This window comes from Symsagittifera roscoffensis, chromosome 5, assembly GCF_963678635.1.
Source record: "Symsagittifera roscoffensis chromosome 5, txSymRosc1.1, whole genome shotgun sequence".
Lineage (NCBI taxonomy): Eukaryota > Metazoa > Xenacoelomorpha > Acoela > Convolutidae > Symsagittifera > Symsagittifera roscoffensis.
The window spans coordinates 43,297,614-43,314,372 of NC_087066.1; the positions used below are offsets into that span (position 1 = coordinate 43,297,614).

The window sequence follows — 16,759 nt, forward strand, 5'->3', positions numbered from 1 at the left end:
TTTGGACACTTAAGAGGACATTCTCAGCCGTAGTCATGAAGTACCACAAAGTTGACGCGGACAAGGTTGTGAGTATTTGATTGATGAACGAATGTTTGGAAATTTCTTTGATAAAAAATCGAAGAAATTTTTTACGATTTCTGTGCCAAGCTCGCTAGTTTCATTCGATTCGGAGTCAGTAGTTCGAAAAAGCAAAACAAATAGCCAGCTGATGATGGGACGCAACGTAAAGGAGCCACGGGTTGTGGTTCCTGAGAATGCGAGAAAGGAAGTGAATGTATGGACTCCGGTGGAGACGGTCGACAAATACTGGTTTCCTTGGTTTCCTATCAGAGCTTTCACGAATGGATAAGTCAATAACATGGCTGCTATGCAATGTCTACCGATCGATTGGATCAGAGACACCCGTAAGAGCGGCAGAGAAATTAATGAGACAAAAACAGGGGTCAATTTGCTTGTACTTTGCAAAAAGTCGATCCTGCTGCAGGTGGGGCAATTTCACATAAGGACTGATGTCATGGTAGTCAATGGAGTAGATGTTGATCAAACATTTGGACTCCTTTAATGCGAACGGAGCGAAGTTTTCGTTTTAGACATGGAAACTGAAGTTTTGAAATCTTGGCCGAAGTGCGGCAGTTCAATTGAGGTTATGTTCAAAAGTCTTGGGAGACTCAGGTTACGGCTCCAAAGCGGTATGTATGCCAGCAGAATATGCGTCATCGCAGCTGCGACTACAGTTTTTTGTGAGGCAGAGAGTGCAAAGCCACCAAAGCGCAAGGTCTGTCACCAAACTGACCAAGCAGTGCTGGTTGTCGACGTTGCCGAGCGAATTGACGATGAAGTTTCCGAAGTCAGCAGACAGGAAAAAATGTGTTAGCAAAGGAGAGAGAAGATGGTGGGGAGAATTGCGAACCCAAGACTATTCAACTTAACGCAACTGCCTGACGGAGATAGAACAAAATGAGAAGCCAGTCTATCGTCATAGCGAGGAGAATGCTGGTGTAAAGGCGATGTTCGACTGGGAAAAAATTTGAAGTGGCGAACTCAACGCGCTGAATTGGAGCGATGTCCCAATTCCTTCCAATTTTGAGTCGCTCAAATGCATGCCTACTGCTACTCAGATACAAAACACAAAGCGTTTTAACAATGTTTGGACAAGAGAAAACAGACGTTATAGTTTCTCCGAGTGGAAACGAGAAGGACGAGAAAGATTCTTCCGGCGAGTCTGACGATGATGATTCGGATATTGGGGAGGACGAGGTCGCAGCTAGCTCTCCCAGTAATGTGGATAATGGCTCTGCGTTTAAGCAGATGATATGTGAAGCCGGTCAAAGCTCACATGACCAGAACACAGACAAATCAGCAACTATTGAGCGGAATCAGGCCAAGAGATGACGGAGAAGATATGCCAACAAAGATTGTTCATGAACGTACGGGACGAGGGTTGAACGAAAATTGCCAGTGATTGGCCTTTTCGGCTCGGTCAGAGAAAAAAGTGGGGCCCAGATATGCTAGGGCCGCCTACTTTCACAGTTTGAACGATAGATCGAAAAAACTGCCTTTGCTAGTCAAAGCAGAAGCTGACTAGGGCTGGGCCACCTCGGAATGTGAGGCCGCGAGGCAGCGTTGGTGCTCACTTGATGTTTTGGAAGAATCGGATGACTGCATGGTGCCGCAGCAGGACTACTGGCACGTCGCAGGTAGAGGGAAATGACCATTGAAGGACACTCGAGGCTGGAGGTCGAAATTTAAAAAAAAACGCAGTTCAGTGACTTAAATTTGAAAACCCCTTTTCTAGTCGCAGCGGTACTACACAAAATTGGATAAAAAATGTATGCATTTTGATAGTAGGGTAGGTACATAGAGATAGAAAAAAGATTTTTGCAAACCTGAAAAGGGTTCAGGCAATTCATGAGGCCGTAGATTTTGGTGCTAAAAAATTAGAAGTTATTTAAGCAAGAGTCTACAGTTCCTAAAGCCCACGTTTCGCAACGTCCTAGCCTCAGTAATCATAGAGCTGTTAAAAAGGTAGGTAAGTATTGGATTAGAATGCGTGTTGGAAATTAGTGGTTGCTATGTTAAGCAATAGAGTGGGTTGTCATTTCCAACTGTAAAGCTCAGACTACCAAGTAACTATGTGAACATATATGTTGAAGATAAATTTTTCAGGTTAATGCGCTAGACAAGAAGACTGTAAAATTTTGAATCTAGACTTAAATAAGTAGATTTTTGTCTTAGGCCAGTAATGAGAAGAGAGCGCCCTTTCCCCGACTGAACCTTATACAGTAAAAAAAAATGGCTTTCGACTCGGTCGAAAGACCCATACGCTCAACGATGTAAAATCCCCTAGCTTCTTAGCCCTGCTCGAGGCGACACTCGAAGACGTGAGCTCCCAACATTTCGGCCAAAATGAGAAGGTCGGATCCGAGGGTTCCGCGTTGGAGGATACTGTGACAGGGATCGAACGGCGGGTAAAAAAACGGTTTCTGTTGGGCAAATTGCTACCGTTTCTGTTCCGCGAGCAACTCATGTAGCCTCGTGGATTAGTCAGTAGTCCCCGTAAAAAGGTAATGGATGCAGTCCATAAGGCAATTGGACCCGGGGGAGCGCACTCTAGCGCCAACGCCACGGGATTGCTTTCTATCGTCAGACCCAATCTTTGACAAGTGCGGACTCGTGTCTCCGGCGATAGGTGAATAATCTGCCTGTGGTTAACAAACATCTTGCGGTTTTCAATGGCCGCGCAGTCAATGCAAAGGGCCCGACAGTTTTGACGGTCTTGACTTAGGTGATCTACCTGGTGCCTCGTGCAGACTTTTCGCTCCAGTCGGTGATAGCCTCCTTGATGACTCAAAGCGAAAACATGCACCTTTTTGATTCACGAGTCAATGTTCCGTTTGTGTAAATTGACCTTCTCGTCTCGGTATAATTTTTGACGTCTAAACGTGAACTAGGAAGCTTTCCTGCAGAAAAAAAAATTCCCGTGGTATTTCATTTAGTTTAGGGGGAGGACCTCTCGACCACGTAGGTTATCCATTTGGCAACCAAACATTTCATTTTTGGGCTATTTATTCCCTTTTATTGATTATGATTTAAGGGTGCGAGCTAATGAAAAGTACATAGCTTGGTATTAACTAACCAGTTTGATTAGTAGAAAAGTACAAAAACTGTCGAGTCCAATTTGAGCTGGACTCCGAAAAAACTTTTTTCCCTCTGCCGAAAATTATAAGTCAGAACGGATATAGCCAATATTTCTTTGGAAAAAAGGTACGGTAACTTCAAGAAACTCATAGGACTGTAATTAGAGATAATTGACATCGGGCATGCAAAGTCCAAAACCGTTACACCCCCTGCCCCAAGTGATAACGGTTATCGGAAGTGCAAGTAGCCCTGTTAGAACTCGGTAATTACCAGTTGAAATACGATCGGAATATAGCATGTGATAGAACTATTTGAGGAAACTCTTAGTTTGGAATCGCAGACTCCATGAACCCCTATTTCCGGTGTTGTGTCCTAAGCAAATAGTCTCCAACACGACTTCCGGAAGTCGTCTCTAGGGCCCTATTGAACGCAGGGAGCCAAATTTGTTATAAAGTAGAAAGTGACAAAGGACATCATGTGTTAAAGTTTGAGCTTGATCCGGCGGCTGAAACCGAAATTTTTAGCACTTGGGTAAACAACCTTAAACCGGAAATGGTGATTTTACTGAGCATGATAAAACATTGAGCTGAACATGATAATGTTCTGGCAGCAAAAAACAGTATACATCAATGCCGAAAAATACTTCATTTCAGTAAAACCACTCCGGTGGCTCCTTCCGATGTTGATAAACTTTCCTCGGGAAAAGTAATGAGGGACCATAGAAATGCGAGAGAAGATTGTAATAAGGATCAAACTTGGTAGGTAGGATTTCCTTGGGATTCTGAATCCAAATTTGGGAGGTTGATCCCAGCTGACCCCGGGGTAAGGTAACCTTTTAATGACCTTTGGGTGTTCAGGACAAAAATTGCCTACGAAAACCTCGGGACTAACAACGGAAAGTGGCGTGCTTCCTAGCCCCAACCCTTTGGAAATGAGAATCGATCACCTGATTTGTTATTGAAAGGGAGCTTTACTTATTGAACACTGAAGCAGAAGCTGAAAGAATTGTAGTTCTTACTTTGTAACAATGAAGTAGTAGAATGAATTACAGCTGAATTGGCAAACATTGGATTCAGCTTAGCTTGGCGAAAAACTTAATAGTAGAAGCTCAAACAGATTAACGAAAAGTAGTCCCAGAGAACACTGGAGGTATTAGTACTATAGCATTGGGAAGTATAAAACAAGTATAGCTTAAACAACATAGACGGACGGGATATTTACTTGTCTTCCAAGAGTTGGCTTTTTGGAAAAATTTGACCTCTAATAGGCGAAAAACGTTCCTCTGATAGATCGAAGGTCGCTGAAGGAAAAAAAGATAGAGAGAAATTTCAGATGCTTGGAATGAGCACGCTACCCATGAAACGAGTCTTCCCTATCCCTGGGAGGTGGGAACGTTATTAGGATTTTTAAATTAAAACATTGGATGTCTTGTTGATGAGACATAATTTCTTTTAGAGGTTAAATTGGTTTCATAATTGCACAAGTTAGTTAGAGATATTTATAATGAAGTTGGAAAAAAGCACTAATTTCGGCAGAAAAAATCTGGTAGAGACCTTGCGAAAGGGGTACCAAAGTAAATATCAGGATATTTAGGCACAATCATAGCTGTAACTATATTTGAAACTCAAATAAACAAATATCGAGAGAAAATTACGGGTAACATATTCTTAGGTAGAACAAAAATTAGCTACTAGTGACAGTAGTTGGGTTATCATGGTTAAGTAGATAAAAAAAGCTATAAAAGAGAATAGGTATTTCTCAACAGAGCTGAGAACAGTGATTTGTGTAATTAGAGAAATCAATTAAAGAAGCTCAAAAGAACAGTGATTCGTAGAGACACTATTAACTTTAGCAGGTCTAATTGAGTATGTGTGCAATTACTGTTTGTAATTCGCTAATTAGGATTCTTTTGAGAGAGAGAGAAAGAGAAAACCGTTTAGTTGAGTTAGTTGAAAATTAAATTGCAATTAGGCAGTTGTGTTGATTGATCGCGAACCCTTTCCTTTTGATTAGATTATTAGGTTGTCTACAGCCTTCGATATTTGGACTTATTTTCTCTGAATTTAATTATTATTCGAAATTCTTGTGACCGAGCGGGAGAGGCAGCCCTGAGAGCCGTTCAAAAGTGGACAAGAAAGAAAAAAATGTAAAGAATAGTTGCCACCACCTTTCGGAACCGTGGATAGTAGTGAATCTCGGTCGCCCCGCTAAATTTATAACCCAAGGGACCACTTCGCGGTGTCAATAAGACACACACACACACACGCGCGCGCACACACACACACACACACAGATTGAGAGCGAGAGAAAGCGAGAAAGAGAGAGAGAGAGAGAGAGAGAGAACGAAAGATCGAACCAAGAGAAGCGATCCCCTAAATCTACAACTATTAAAAAACAGGTCTTAGTTAAATTTTGTTGACAGAAGGTGATTTTGTGTTTTTGGGGCTTCCGTGAAATCAAGTTTTGACAAAAATGTCAGCGCTTATGGAGCGGCGACAAGGTTCATATTTCACTCGAGTCTAAATAACCAACAGTGAGTCTAATGGTTGAAAACGTTTAATACACAATCTGATTCCTCTGATAGAATACAATTTTACACAATTTAGAAAAATTAATCCATCCAAATCAAAGTAAAGTGTGCATCTGAACACTTCGCAGACCAAGTTATTACTTATTAATAGTATTCATAGATAATATTTTCTATTTCACAAGTAACATAAACTATCATTCAATCGGTTTAGAACTAAGATTAATGGCGTCTGTTAAAACAATGCAAAAATAGGTACTTCTAATTACATTCATTTTTAAAATTCATCTCACGTCATCTGGAGAATGAAAAATCAAAACTAGCGGGATTCGCTTCAAGGACTGTTGTTATCGAGACCAAGATTCTCCAGATGATTTGGCAAAATAGAAAAGTGTATTGCGCTTAGTTTATTATGGCGATGAGTACTCGTAAGCTCTGCATTTTCCGAGGTTCTGTTTAGAGTGCAGATTTTTGAGTTTCTTCAGTCGCATTTTGTTGAGGGGAAGGACAGTGTCGTAATTTTTAACGTGGAAAGTGTTCTGTGCGTAGTATGAGTCACTGGTATCAATCAACAACGCATAATCTCTCCCTATCTCCATGTCTCCACACTGACACGAAATCATGATCTGCTCTATGAATACAGTGAGGGGCTTGTTGGGGTTGTAGACGAAGTCAGGGGGGTGTCGGAACAGCCATTCGTGGGGCACTTCGATGTTGAACTGGAACCAGGTGTTGATCTGACGACGCTCAATGAGGCGACCGGCGAAAACTGAAACCAGAATTTTTCAACTTAACTGACACGCAGTATATTCCATATAATAGCTCACTAAACAAAAACTAGCTTTGAAGCCTAGTGCTCAAACATATGTCTTTTCATTCCATCAGATTTTTGACTTCAAAGCCTTTCCGAAGATTTGTGGAATTCGGTGCAAAATTTACGAAGTCTAGGGTATTTATTTTAGATCAATTCGCTTCGCTTGCGAAGTACCCGAGCTCAGCGTGACAATGTGGCGTGTGAAATTTTTTTGACTTTGGTAGTTTTTTCTTCAAATCCCGACTTTTTTAGACCAGCAATTTACATTTTTGGGCTATTTTATACCACCCTGTTTTATATCACTCTTTTTGAAAACTCTGCAGGCCAAAAAGTTTTTAAGAAAAGCATTTATGATTTTTTTTTTTTTTTGGTTAGACGGTCAAAATTAGGTTTTTTCAAAAAATTAGACCTCATGTATGTGCTCTTGGGGGTGGGGGTGTCATCCCTTTTGTCGTAGCACTCCTACGAGGCGGATGACATTAGGAACCCTCCGACCGCAAAACCCTATCTTTAGTTAACAATGGCATTTTCGTCTTCAGAAAATGTTGGCGTTAAAAGGAAAAACTTCAAGTGAGACTCTGCAACTGAATAGGATCAAAGAACTTGAGTTAATTGAGATTGAAGGACGCGACGAAGTTGAACTTGAACTAGGGTCACTTACTGTATGACTGTGTGCAATATCTGGTCTTGGACAGTTTCCGGTCGTCGCTCTTGCATACCCGCGGGTGACAGAGGAGAGAGGGATCGAACACGGGGGAACTCACAGAGGCCGCTACACATAGAAACAAAACATACAAACTCAGCATTAAAAACAAAAGACAAAATCAGTTGATTGTCAAGAATGTTCCATTAATAATCAAGGCTCTTTTACACTTGTCCAGACCCTCACAAAATTGTCTAAGAACAAAAGACAAAATCAGTTGATTATCAAGAATGCTCCATTAATAATCAGGGCTCTTTTCCAGTTTTCCGACCCCTCGAAAATATTGTCTAGAAATTAAATTTGCCCTAGCAGTTGACAGATTAGAAGTGGTGCAAAAATATGTTCACTTATGTATGCTGGCAGGTTTTTTTGGAAAAGAGCCATAATCAGATCAGTGAAGCGTTGTTTTTATAGTGTATCGAGGAGTTTTGCAAGGGCAAGTATTAAAATCGCAAATGTTTGTCTTGTTTGCCATGATTTCTTTTTTTTGGGGGGGGGGGGGGGGGGGACAGAAAAAGTAAGACTGTTTGTTTAAGGCTTTATTGCTTACGTATGCAGGGTGCGAACGGACTGGATCCCTGGACGTATCCCTCTGCGCACTTGTGACATGTCCTTCCCACCACGTGGTCCTTGCACTGACATTGACCCGTCTTCTGGTTGCACACTCTGTTCTTACTCCCACTTGTGTTGCAGTCACAAGCCACACATCTAAAGTTATAACTTATTATTAAAATGGTTATTGTCTTAAGTACAGAGTTTTACTATCATTTTTTTTTAATTTTCAAATTTTTCGTCATTTTCGTTTTAAGTTAAAAAATTATTTTGTTTATCCAGTCAATTTCGCCAATCCTGATTTTTTAAGGTGATTTTGGCGCCAGTTTCCATTTACCTCTAAAATTTTCTCATGCCGGATGTTTTTGGAATATGTTCGCAAAAAATTTTGCGCCGCCAAAACTTTTGAAGAAAAGTCTTTCAATGAGGAGCGAATGTACAATTTTCTCAAAGAGGGCTTTTAAAAATGATTTTTTTTAAGTCGACGAAATTGATTTTCCGAGCTCTCTGAAATCACTATTAAGATATATTTTGACAAAATTTTCTGTACTGCAGCCCAAATTTAGAAAAACAAGAACAGACCGATTATAGGCAATTTTTCAAGGTTTTGACCAAAAAATCATGTTTTTTGGCACGCTCCATCCGCAAAATTTTTATAGATTGGTACCAAACACGCCTTTAAAATGATTTTACATGAATTTACTTGAATTTACATGAACAGACATAACAGACTAGTGAAATTATATGAGAACACAAGTGAAATTACATCAGAAATCATGTGAATCTTGATGAAATCTCAATTTCTGACATGTGTTTACACATGAGCTGACATATGAATTCACATGAAAAAAAAACATGTAAATTAGACAAAGAATTTGGTGGGGATTCAAAAAAAATTACGTAGAAAAACATGTGACTTTACATGTTTGGACAGGGGCGGATCTAGGATTTTCTCGAGGGGGGGGCGGATTTTCAAAAAATTTTCGAAAATTTTGACCTTTTTTTTTTTTTTTAGGTCGATCAGATTGATTTTCCGAGCTCTCCCAAAGCAATAAAAAGACCCTGTTTTGGCCAAATTTTAAATTTTCTACGCCGGAGGCAATTTTTTGGGTCAAAAAAGCCGTTTTTGGGCACTTTTTGGAAAATTTTGACAAAAAAATCGCGTTTTTTTTTTGGCGCGCGCTCCCCCTCAAAATAAGTATATATTGGCGCCAAAGGCGCCTTTAGAAAAATTTTAGGGTCGGTCGGCCAAAAATGGATTTCTTAAAAAGTACCAAAGGTTTGGACATGTGAATCAAATATGACACGCAATTTCTCCCGAGGTTTTAATCACATGTGACGAATATGTGAAATTATGTAATTTTTTTCTTAAAATTACTTGTTCATTTTTTAGAGTGCGGTGAGAGGGTCGAACCCCTGTATACGCCGAATCCTGTTCAATTTTCTTAAAACCGCCCTTGTTCATGCCCAACATATTACTGCGAGCACGAATGCTAAGCTTGATAAATAAAGATTACATGCACCTGTCTTTGGAGTCGATAGCCACATGTGGATTGATGTAGTACTCATCTCTGCACACTTCACAATGGTTGCCGGCAGTGTTGTGCTTACACTTTCTACACACTCCCCCACTCACAAATCTACTCTCTATGTACTCCTTCATGTTGAAGCGACACTGCCTCGCATGCAGATTGCACTCACACACTATACAACAAAAAACAACAAGGTCAACGTCAAGGTAAAATTCGAATACAGGCTTTTAACCCCCAAGCTTGTTATCATTTTTTACTTCTTCAAAACCTTTGTTACATATTTAAGCTCTGATGAAAGTTTGCATGATTTGCATGACGACTCACTTCATTTTTTTAGTTTAACTTTTCGACAAAAAAAAATCCGATTCTGTACGGAGTTTTTGAGCCGAGGTATTGAAAAAGGTAGTTAACATTTCAGTATTTTTAATCTGCATTTTTTCCGTGAGTGATATCAGATAAGTCAAACAGAGGTGAAAAAATGAACAGTCATATTGACTCAAAATGTCAAAGATAACACTCAGTATGAATTTTGAAAGCTTCAAGCACAAAACAAAGTATGTTCATGCCTACCATCAATAACTTCAAGGCTCCTTGGAAAATAACAATAAATCAACAGTTTGAAAAAGTTGTTGGCGAATTTAAAAATTACATTCGGATTTTACTCTCTAAAATGTCTAGTTTCAACAAATAAAAAAACTTGGGATAGTTTTCAAAAATTTTATTAAATTCTTTACACCAACCAAACGAAATCGCTTGAGCTATCCCACCTCGACGAAAGTATCCGCCCACATCCTAGCTTAAACGTAATAACCAATTTTAACGGATTATTATGTTAATTTTCAACGATTATAATTGAGTATAACTATCAAAGTTAGGTTTTTGAAAGATTTATAATCAATTACAATCGTGAAGTTTTCCAAGAGATTATTATCTCTTTTTTCGATTATAATTGATTATACTTCATGCAAAAAATTCTTTATATCAATTTTATTTGATCAAAATTGATCATAAATGATTATAATCACCTAACTTGGCAAAAAATTTTGTCACAGCTAAAATATTTTTCAATTTTGTTTTATCGATTATAATTTTTTGTCAATAAAGAAATCTCGAGATGTGAAAAATGCGGTCACACTTTGGTTCATTTGAACACAAAGTTTTACCACGATACAAAAATTTTCATAGAGATGCCTTCATGTTAGTTGAAAAATTCCAATGGTAGGTGAAAAATAACTCTCTCAAATAAATCATGAAACTAAAGCAATTTTATTATGGGGTCAAACTGTGCACTTGATAGGCGCACAAGCTTGTGTCTGTTTGTTCCTGGATTCAAGAGTCAAGTCTTTAAACACGCTAAAATTTTGTCGGAATGATCAAAGAAAAAGAATTAGCAAAAGAAGAAGAAAGGGAGCACCTTTTCTCTGAATCCTCTTTGGCTTCGTAATGGTGCTTATATTGTGCTGATTAGAAAAACCTATAACGTGCATCATGAAAAAATTCTAATCGAGAAGAGATGAAAAATTAAAAACGTTACAAATTTGAATTGATTTGAAAACTTTCAAAATAAATTTTTCATTTTGCGCATGAACCAATGTCTAAAAAACAAGGAAAAAATAAGCAATGCAGATACAAGATCGAAAATAAAATGTGTAAGCAGATTGGGTTAAAATTGATTCAAATTGTTTATAATGAAATTTTTGCAAAAACATATGAATTAGAAACTGAGATGAAAATAAACAATTATATTCGATTTTAATTTATTATAAATGTATCGAAAAACAGATAGAATAAAGAATGATTAAAATCAATTAAATTATATTATCATTGACTGAAATTTAATTACAAAAAGAGAGATTTTTTCCTTCTTAGTTATACTGGTACTAAAGTCATAATACTATCGATTACATACGCTTAAAACTGGTTGCGGGCGTTTTTGGTTTTATTTAATTGAAATTTTTTTGAGTCTGAAAATACCAGTAATCATTGTATGTCCTAATATTTCATCGTCGACAACAACTAAAAAGCAATAGCCAAGCTTATGAAAATTTCCACTCTGCTCAACTGAAATATTTTGCCCGCACTGGCGTTTCATGGATAAAAACCAATTATGTTAGACTTTTAGGATCAATATCCACAAAAAGAATAAATAATCAATTAGAATAATCAAAACTGGAATAAATTTTTATTTCTCCTCAAATCAATAAAACTAATATTAATCGATTTTAATGGATTATGATATTTTATTTACGTTGTCTATAATTTTCAAACAGAGTGTAGCGGTTCGACAAACTAACAGTTGCTTTTGGTTTAACAAAGTTTTTATTAGAAAGTTGCAAAAATGAAGCATAAATTAGCCGCTTCACTATTTTGTTCATATTTTTCTAATACATTTTTTGCTTTCTCATTTTTTTTTTATTTTTGGTTACACACTCCCTTATCCAATTTACTTGCCTCCTTGTCCCTCATTTTATCTTTGGCCTCTTTTTAGACAAAATGTGGGAAAATCAACTTCATTTTATTTTCAGAATCAAAATTTTTAGCCAATCTCACTTTTTTAAACTACAATCGCCCTTAAAATAACTACTTAAAATAACTTTTCATTCAATTTAAAAAAAAAATTCAAGCTTTTTCCTACGTTTGGTTAGTTCAAAAAAAAAAAACAGCTCAATTATTCGGCGAAAATTCCAATATATTTTGGGAGGTTTTTCCGGAAAGGCCCTGTTTGTGTTCTATTGTGCAAACATCTTTGATGTTATTACATAACAGTTACGATGACCCCGTTAGTTAAGAAACCATTTAATCGATATTAAACAATTAAGTAATTCTGAAAGCATAGCTAAAAATGCTGTGACACCATAAGTTATTAAAAAAGAAGACGATTAGTCTCTAAATGGAAGACAAAAACAAAATAGAGTTTATCATGGTACATTTACAATGTAACGGTTAGGCCCAGATATAAGCTTGGAACAAATTCTTGCCCAAATACAAAATTATTGGAGAACTTCTAATAAAAAGAACGGCAGTTAAAATTTGAAATTGAACAAAAATGAATGTTTGCTAAACACAAGGCAAAACATTTTCCGACCAGTTCTCGTTTGTGTTTTTTGGCTCGCAGAAACTTTTTTATTTTTTTTATAAAGATTGATTGAATCAAGACTGAAAGGATCAAATATCAGCCAAACTCATCTGAAATTTTTGAGTTGTCTGATTAAGCATGAAAAAAAACATACCTGGAACACTTCCGAGCCGGAATAACAGGCATATTTGGTGACTGGAAAAGTAACAAGGAAGGTTTTCGCGGCGTTTATATTATCAAAAAAATGAAGCAACGAACTTTTTTTTCAAAAACTATATACTTTTTTATGCTTTCTAAATAACTGAAGGTTTTGATTGGAACATTTGAAGCGTCAAAACTAGCGAATTAAACAAAACCATAAAAGAAAAACAATTGGAGCTGCAAATCATCTTAGTAAGACTTGATTTTCTGTGTCAAACGACACCACCGAACTCAAAGTTGATAATTTCAAAGTATATCGCTGCGCTGTCTTAATACGAAATTCAGAAAATCTTGATTTAAGATCCTACTAAACGATTTTAAGCTGTTATCTTCTGACCAACGTAAGTGTTTCATCCAAAAACGTAGATACCTTTACGCTTAATTAAGGGCGGATCTACGATTTCTCAAAATGGGTTTCAAAAAATTTGGAAAAATTGTCGACTTATCTTTAGATCGACCAATGAGATTTTTTGAGTTCTCTCAAATCATTATAAAGACCCTATTTTGACCAAAACTTCTGTACCGCAGTGAAAGTTTTGGTTTAAAAAAACAGGACAAAAAAGGCTTTTTGGACAAACACTTTTTGAAAAGTTTTTTTTTTCCAAAAAATTGCGTTTTTTGGCTCTCTCTATGCATCCCTTTTTATAGGGTCGTCGGCCAAAACTTGATGCCTTAAAATGGTACCAACATAGCACCAAACCATATACCGATTACAATAGGTGAGTGGAATTTTTAATTAGATCAAAAAATTAATCATCAATACTGACTGCGGCACTCGTTGGCGTTGTCCAGCTGTGCTCTTTTCCAGGGTCTGTCTTTGAAGAAGGGCGCACATCTGTCACAGTCGGGACCACTGGTATGGTGTTCGCACGCACACACATATTCGCCCTCCTCATTCAACTGACACCTAGAATGATGAAAAAGGGAAAGTCTCGTCAAGTCTTTTTTAATTCACCTCCGTTTTTTAAAAACTACAGAAATATAGTGTTTCATTTTTCTTTTTTCCAAGGGATATCAACGATTTGAAGTCCCCAATACGGGAAAAATACCTTAATATAAACTTTTTCTAGTCGGCAGCTGTTCACGTGAACAGAACTTTGGCAAGTCTTCTACCTTCTTACAGTACGTATTGGCGGAATCTCACTCCAAAAAATTCTGGTCAGCCAATCAGAATTCAGTATTCAAAATTTCGATAAAAAAGCGTGAAAATCTTTCAGTTTTGGATAGTTGTTAGGGGAGGCTGATTGTTGGAAAATTATTCAGTTTTTTGCGAATTCGATACTTTTGTCACAGGAAATCCCCCCCCCCCCTAAGTTTTTTGCCATATGGGCTGTATCCCCCAATATCCCCCTCCCCCTTTTACCTGCCAGCGTGTCCGTTGCACTTGCACACTCCCCCAATCTCCAGGTCCTGTATGGCATACACGTGTGCCCTGTCGTCCCCCTCCCCCAGTCCACTGTACTTCTGGCCCACTCTCTCATCCATGCCCCCCAGCATCAGCCGGATGTCAGTGGCGGCCATGAAGTCCTGAATCAGAGCAACACGGTTTGGTTAATTGTGGTTTGTGCAAATCGTAGAGGAGTTATCAGTAGGCCTTATAGAGAGATGCAAAAAGTTGGAACAGACAAAGTTGATTAAAAATTGAGAAAATGATTTAGTTCAGAAAACGTTTGAATGCGAAAGCTAACTTTTCAGACAGAAAATATGACTCAAGGTCATCTAAATCTTCAATTTGCATACAAAAATTGCTCAAAATTCGCAGATTGCTCTTTTAAATTATTTCTGTCTGCTCCAACGTTTTGATACTAGATATAACAGCCATGTCTAAGGCTAGTCCATATGTCAACGAGTTAACCCACAAAGGCTTGTCCAGCGTTATTGAGGGATTTGCTAACAATAACTCAAAAATACACTAGATTGTCTCGGTAGTTATTTTGTCGAACCAAGCTCTTTTTTGCGACTCAAGGCCGTTTTTTTGCGCCCAGAATTTTAATTGGTACCACTATTGCTGCCAAAATTGGTCAGACTATGGTAGAAATGAAGCTAAAGGTCGAGCTAGAGCCCGTTCTCAAGCACCATTATTGTCATGGCAAGGAATCGAACACTCGATCTATCGTTCGGAAAAAGAACGCCTTGCCACAAGGCGAAGTTCCTCTTCACTTGTTTAAAATGACGGTCTGTGTCGGAACATCTAGCGCGAGGTCACTTCTATTCCGAACCTGCAATCTTGTAAGTTTTTTGTGGAATCGAGTGAGATCTAGCTATATAGCAAATCTTTCTTTGCCAACTAAGAATAAACCATTAAAGTATTAATATAAAATTAAATGGGTCTGCGACATTAGTCATAGTATATAAATATAGTATATAAATAAAATCTCAAAAATAGGATTTCCAACAGAATTTAGAGGAGTTATTGTCGTGTCCATCGATAAGTATATTGCATCAAAGTATATTGCATCAAGTCTGACCCAATTTTTCGGGCCCGTCAATTTAACTTCTTGATGTTTCAACGGGATTCTATTTCAAATGATGTTTTTTCTCATGTATTACAATCCGGTAAATTGTCATGATGGAAAATGGCATGGATTTGCCGATTTGATGAAAATTTCTTCTATTCTTGATTTTTTGCCGGCGGGACTCATAAGCCGAACTGTTTCCTGTTTATTCTTATGTCCCCTGCTGAATCAAATTCATTTATGGCAGGGAATTGATCATTTGTTTGGGCTAGCTTACTGGTTCCAAATTAGGCGGAGGTGTTGAAATGGACAGGCTTCTGGCGGCCACGATTTGTCTGCGGATCACCTGGCCGGGATTACAGTTCTGACCCAGTTTAGACACAAAGACGGGGCGCAATAAAAACAGAGTCTCTCTTTCTACCCTTCTACCTATTTGTCTCTTCCGGGAGAAGCTTGAGAGAGGGGGAAGGGGAAAGAATTGAAATAGAAGTGTGAAGTGAGGGGATATAATAGCGCGGCTATTATTTTGATCCCTTTGGAACTTTCAGCGGGTGGGGATTAAGTGGGGAGTTGGATATTGATTGGATGGGATCAAGTGTCGCCGTGCTCCTGCTGGCAGCAACACCTGTGGATCCACACTTGATCTGATAGCACTTCAATTTAAAAGCAAAGGGGTGAGGGCTGTTGGCGTCACATTCAGATAGACACTTTTATTCTCCACTCTCTCTGCTGGTAGGGAGATAGACACTTATCGCACATAAGTGAATGACATAGAGAGAAAAGTAAGAATATGATTTTTGAAGGCGGAAATTTTTAATCTAATTGATTGAGAAGAATTTCGTGGAACGAAATGAAAAATTAAAATTAAATAGTTTGGAAAAAAAAACTAAAAATTGGTGATGGATTTAATATGACATCAATTTAAGCCGATCTAGCTTTAAATTTAACTTGATTTGTTTTACAAGACGAATAAGTTGGAAGACGGGAATTCAAAAAACTGTACTCAAGTCATCGTTCAAAATGTCTAAAAGTCAAACATCAGAAACAAGGATAGTCGAATGCCGTGCAAGCAGCACAGAAAATTCCGACCCCCAATATGAAAAAAAAAACTGAAAAAAAAAAATGGTTTTCAGTTCTGCGAAAATTTGCTAGGGGTGTTAATAAAAATAAAATTAATTGGCATTTCTGCGATTCGCAGAGGATCTATGAAAAGCCTCGCAGCCTGTCTAAGCATAGTCAGTTTCTCTTATTTCCCCACATTCCAGACTGAATTTTTTGTTGAGCGACGCTCTTTTTAAGCAACTCAAGGTCGTTTTTTTGCGACTAGAACTTTCATTTTTACGTTGTACCACTATTGCAGCCTAAATTGGTCAGGCTGTGGTGGAACTGAAGCTGGAAGTCAAGTGAGATCTCGTCCTCAGAGAGGATCTAAGATTTTCTCGAGGAGGGCGGATTTTCAAAAATTTTCGAAAATTATGTCGACCTTTTTTTCAGGTCGAGACCAAATCCGACGTCTTCTTCCAAATCACTAAAAAGACCCTGTTTTGGTCAAGTTTTCTGCGCCGCAGGCTAAATGTTGAGGTTTTTAGGCACTTTTTGGATAATTTTGACCAAAAACTAGCGTTTTTTTGGTGCGGCTCCCCCCTCAAAGTTAGTATATATTGGCACCAAAGGCACCTTTAGAAAATTTTTAGCGTCCGTCATCAAATATGAATATCTCATAATAGCACAAAGGGAGGACCCTTTGGGTCGGGAGG

The 16,759-nt window shown here is 38.0% G+C and overlaps 1 protein-coding gene across 1 annotated transcript; it reads right to left on the reverse strand.

Annotated features, from left to right (window-relative positions):
• Window positions 1-5,696: 5,696 nt before the first annotated feature.
• Window positions 5,697-15,454, reverse strand: LOC134845579 (netrin-3-like). The gene is made up of 7 exons (XM_063862533.1): window positions 15,280-15,454; window positions 13,910-14,073; window positions 13,314-13,453; window positions 9,261-9,441; window positions 7,736-7,893; window positions 7,144-7,254; window positions 5,697-6,437 (listed from the first exon to the last, which is right to left on the reverse strand). Exons 2-7 carry the CDS (start codon window positions 14,065-14,067, stop codon window positions 6,079-6,081), a joined length of 1,107 nt encoding a protein of 368 aa, XP_063718603.1. The 5' UTR covers window positions 14,068-14,073; window positions 15,280-15,454; the 3' UTR covers window positions 5,697-6,078.
• Between the last annotated feature and the right edge of the window lie 1,305 nt (window positions 15,455-16,759).

Bases quoted from the DNA above. Each gene is read 5' to 3' on its own strand.
- LOC134845579 (XM_063862533.1), bottom strand. From the start codon at position 14,067: ATGGCCGCCACTGACATCCGGCTGATGCTGGGGGGCATGGATGAGAGA. The intron at 7,894-9,260 runs GTGCATGTAATC...TTATAACTTTAG, and splicing joins GCTATCGACTCCAAAGACAG to ATGTGTGGCTTGTGACTGCA. The intron at 6,438-7,143 runs GTAAGTGACCCT...TTCTGGTTTCAG, and splicing joins ATATTGCACACAGTCATACA to TTTTCGCCGGTCGCCTCATT.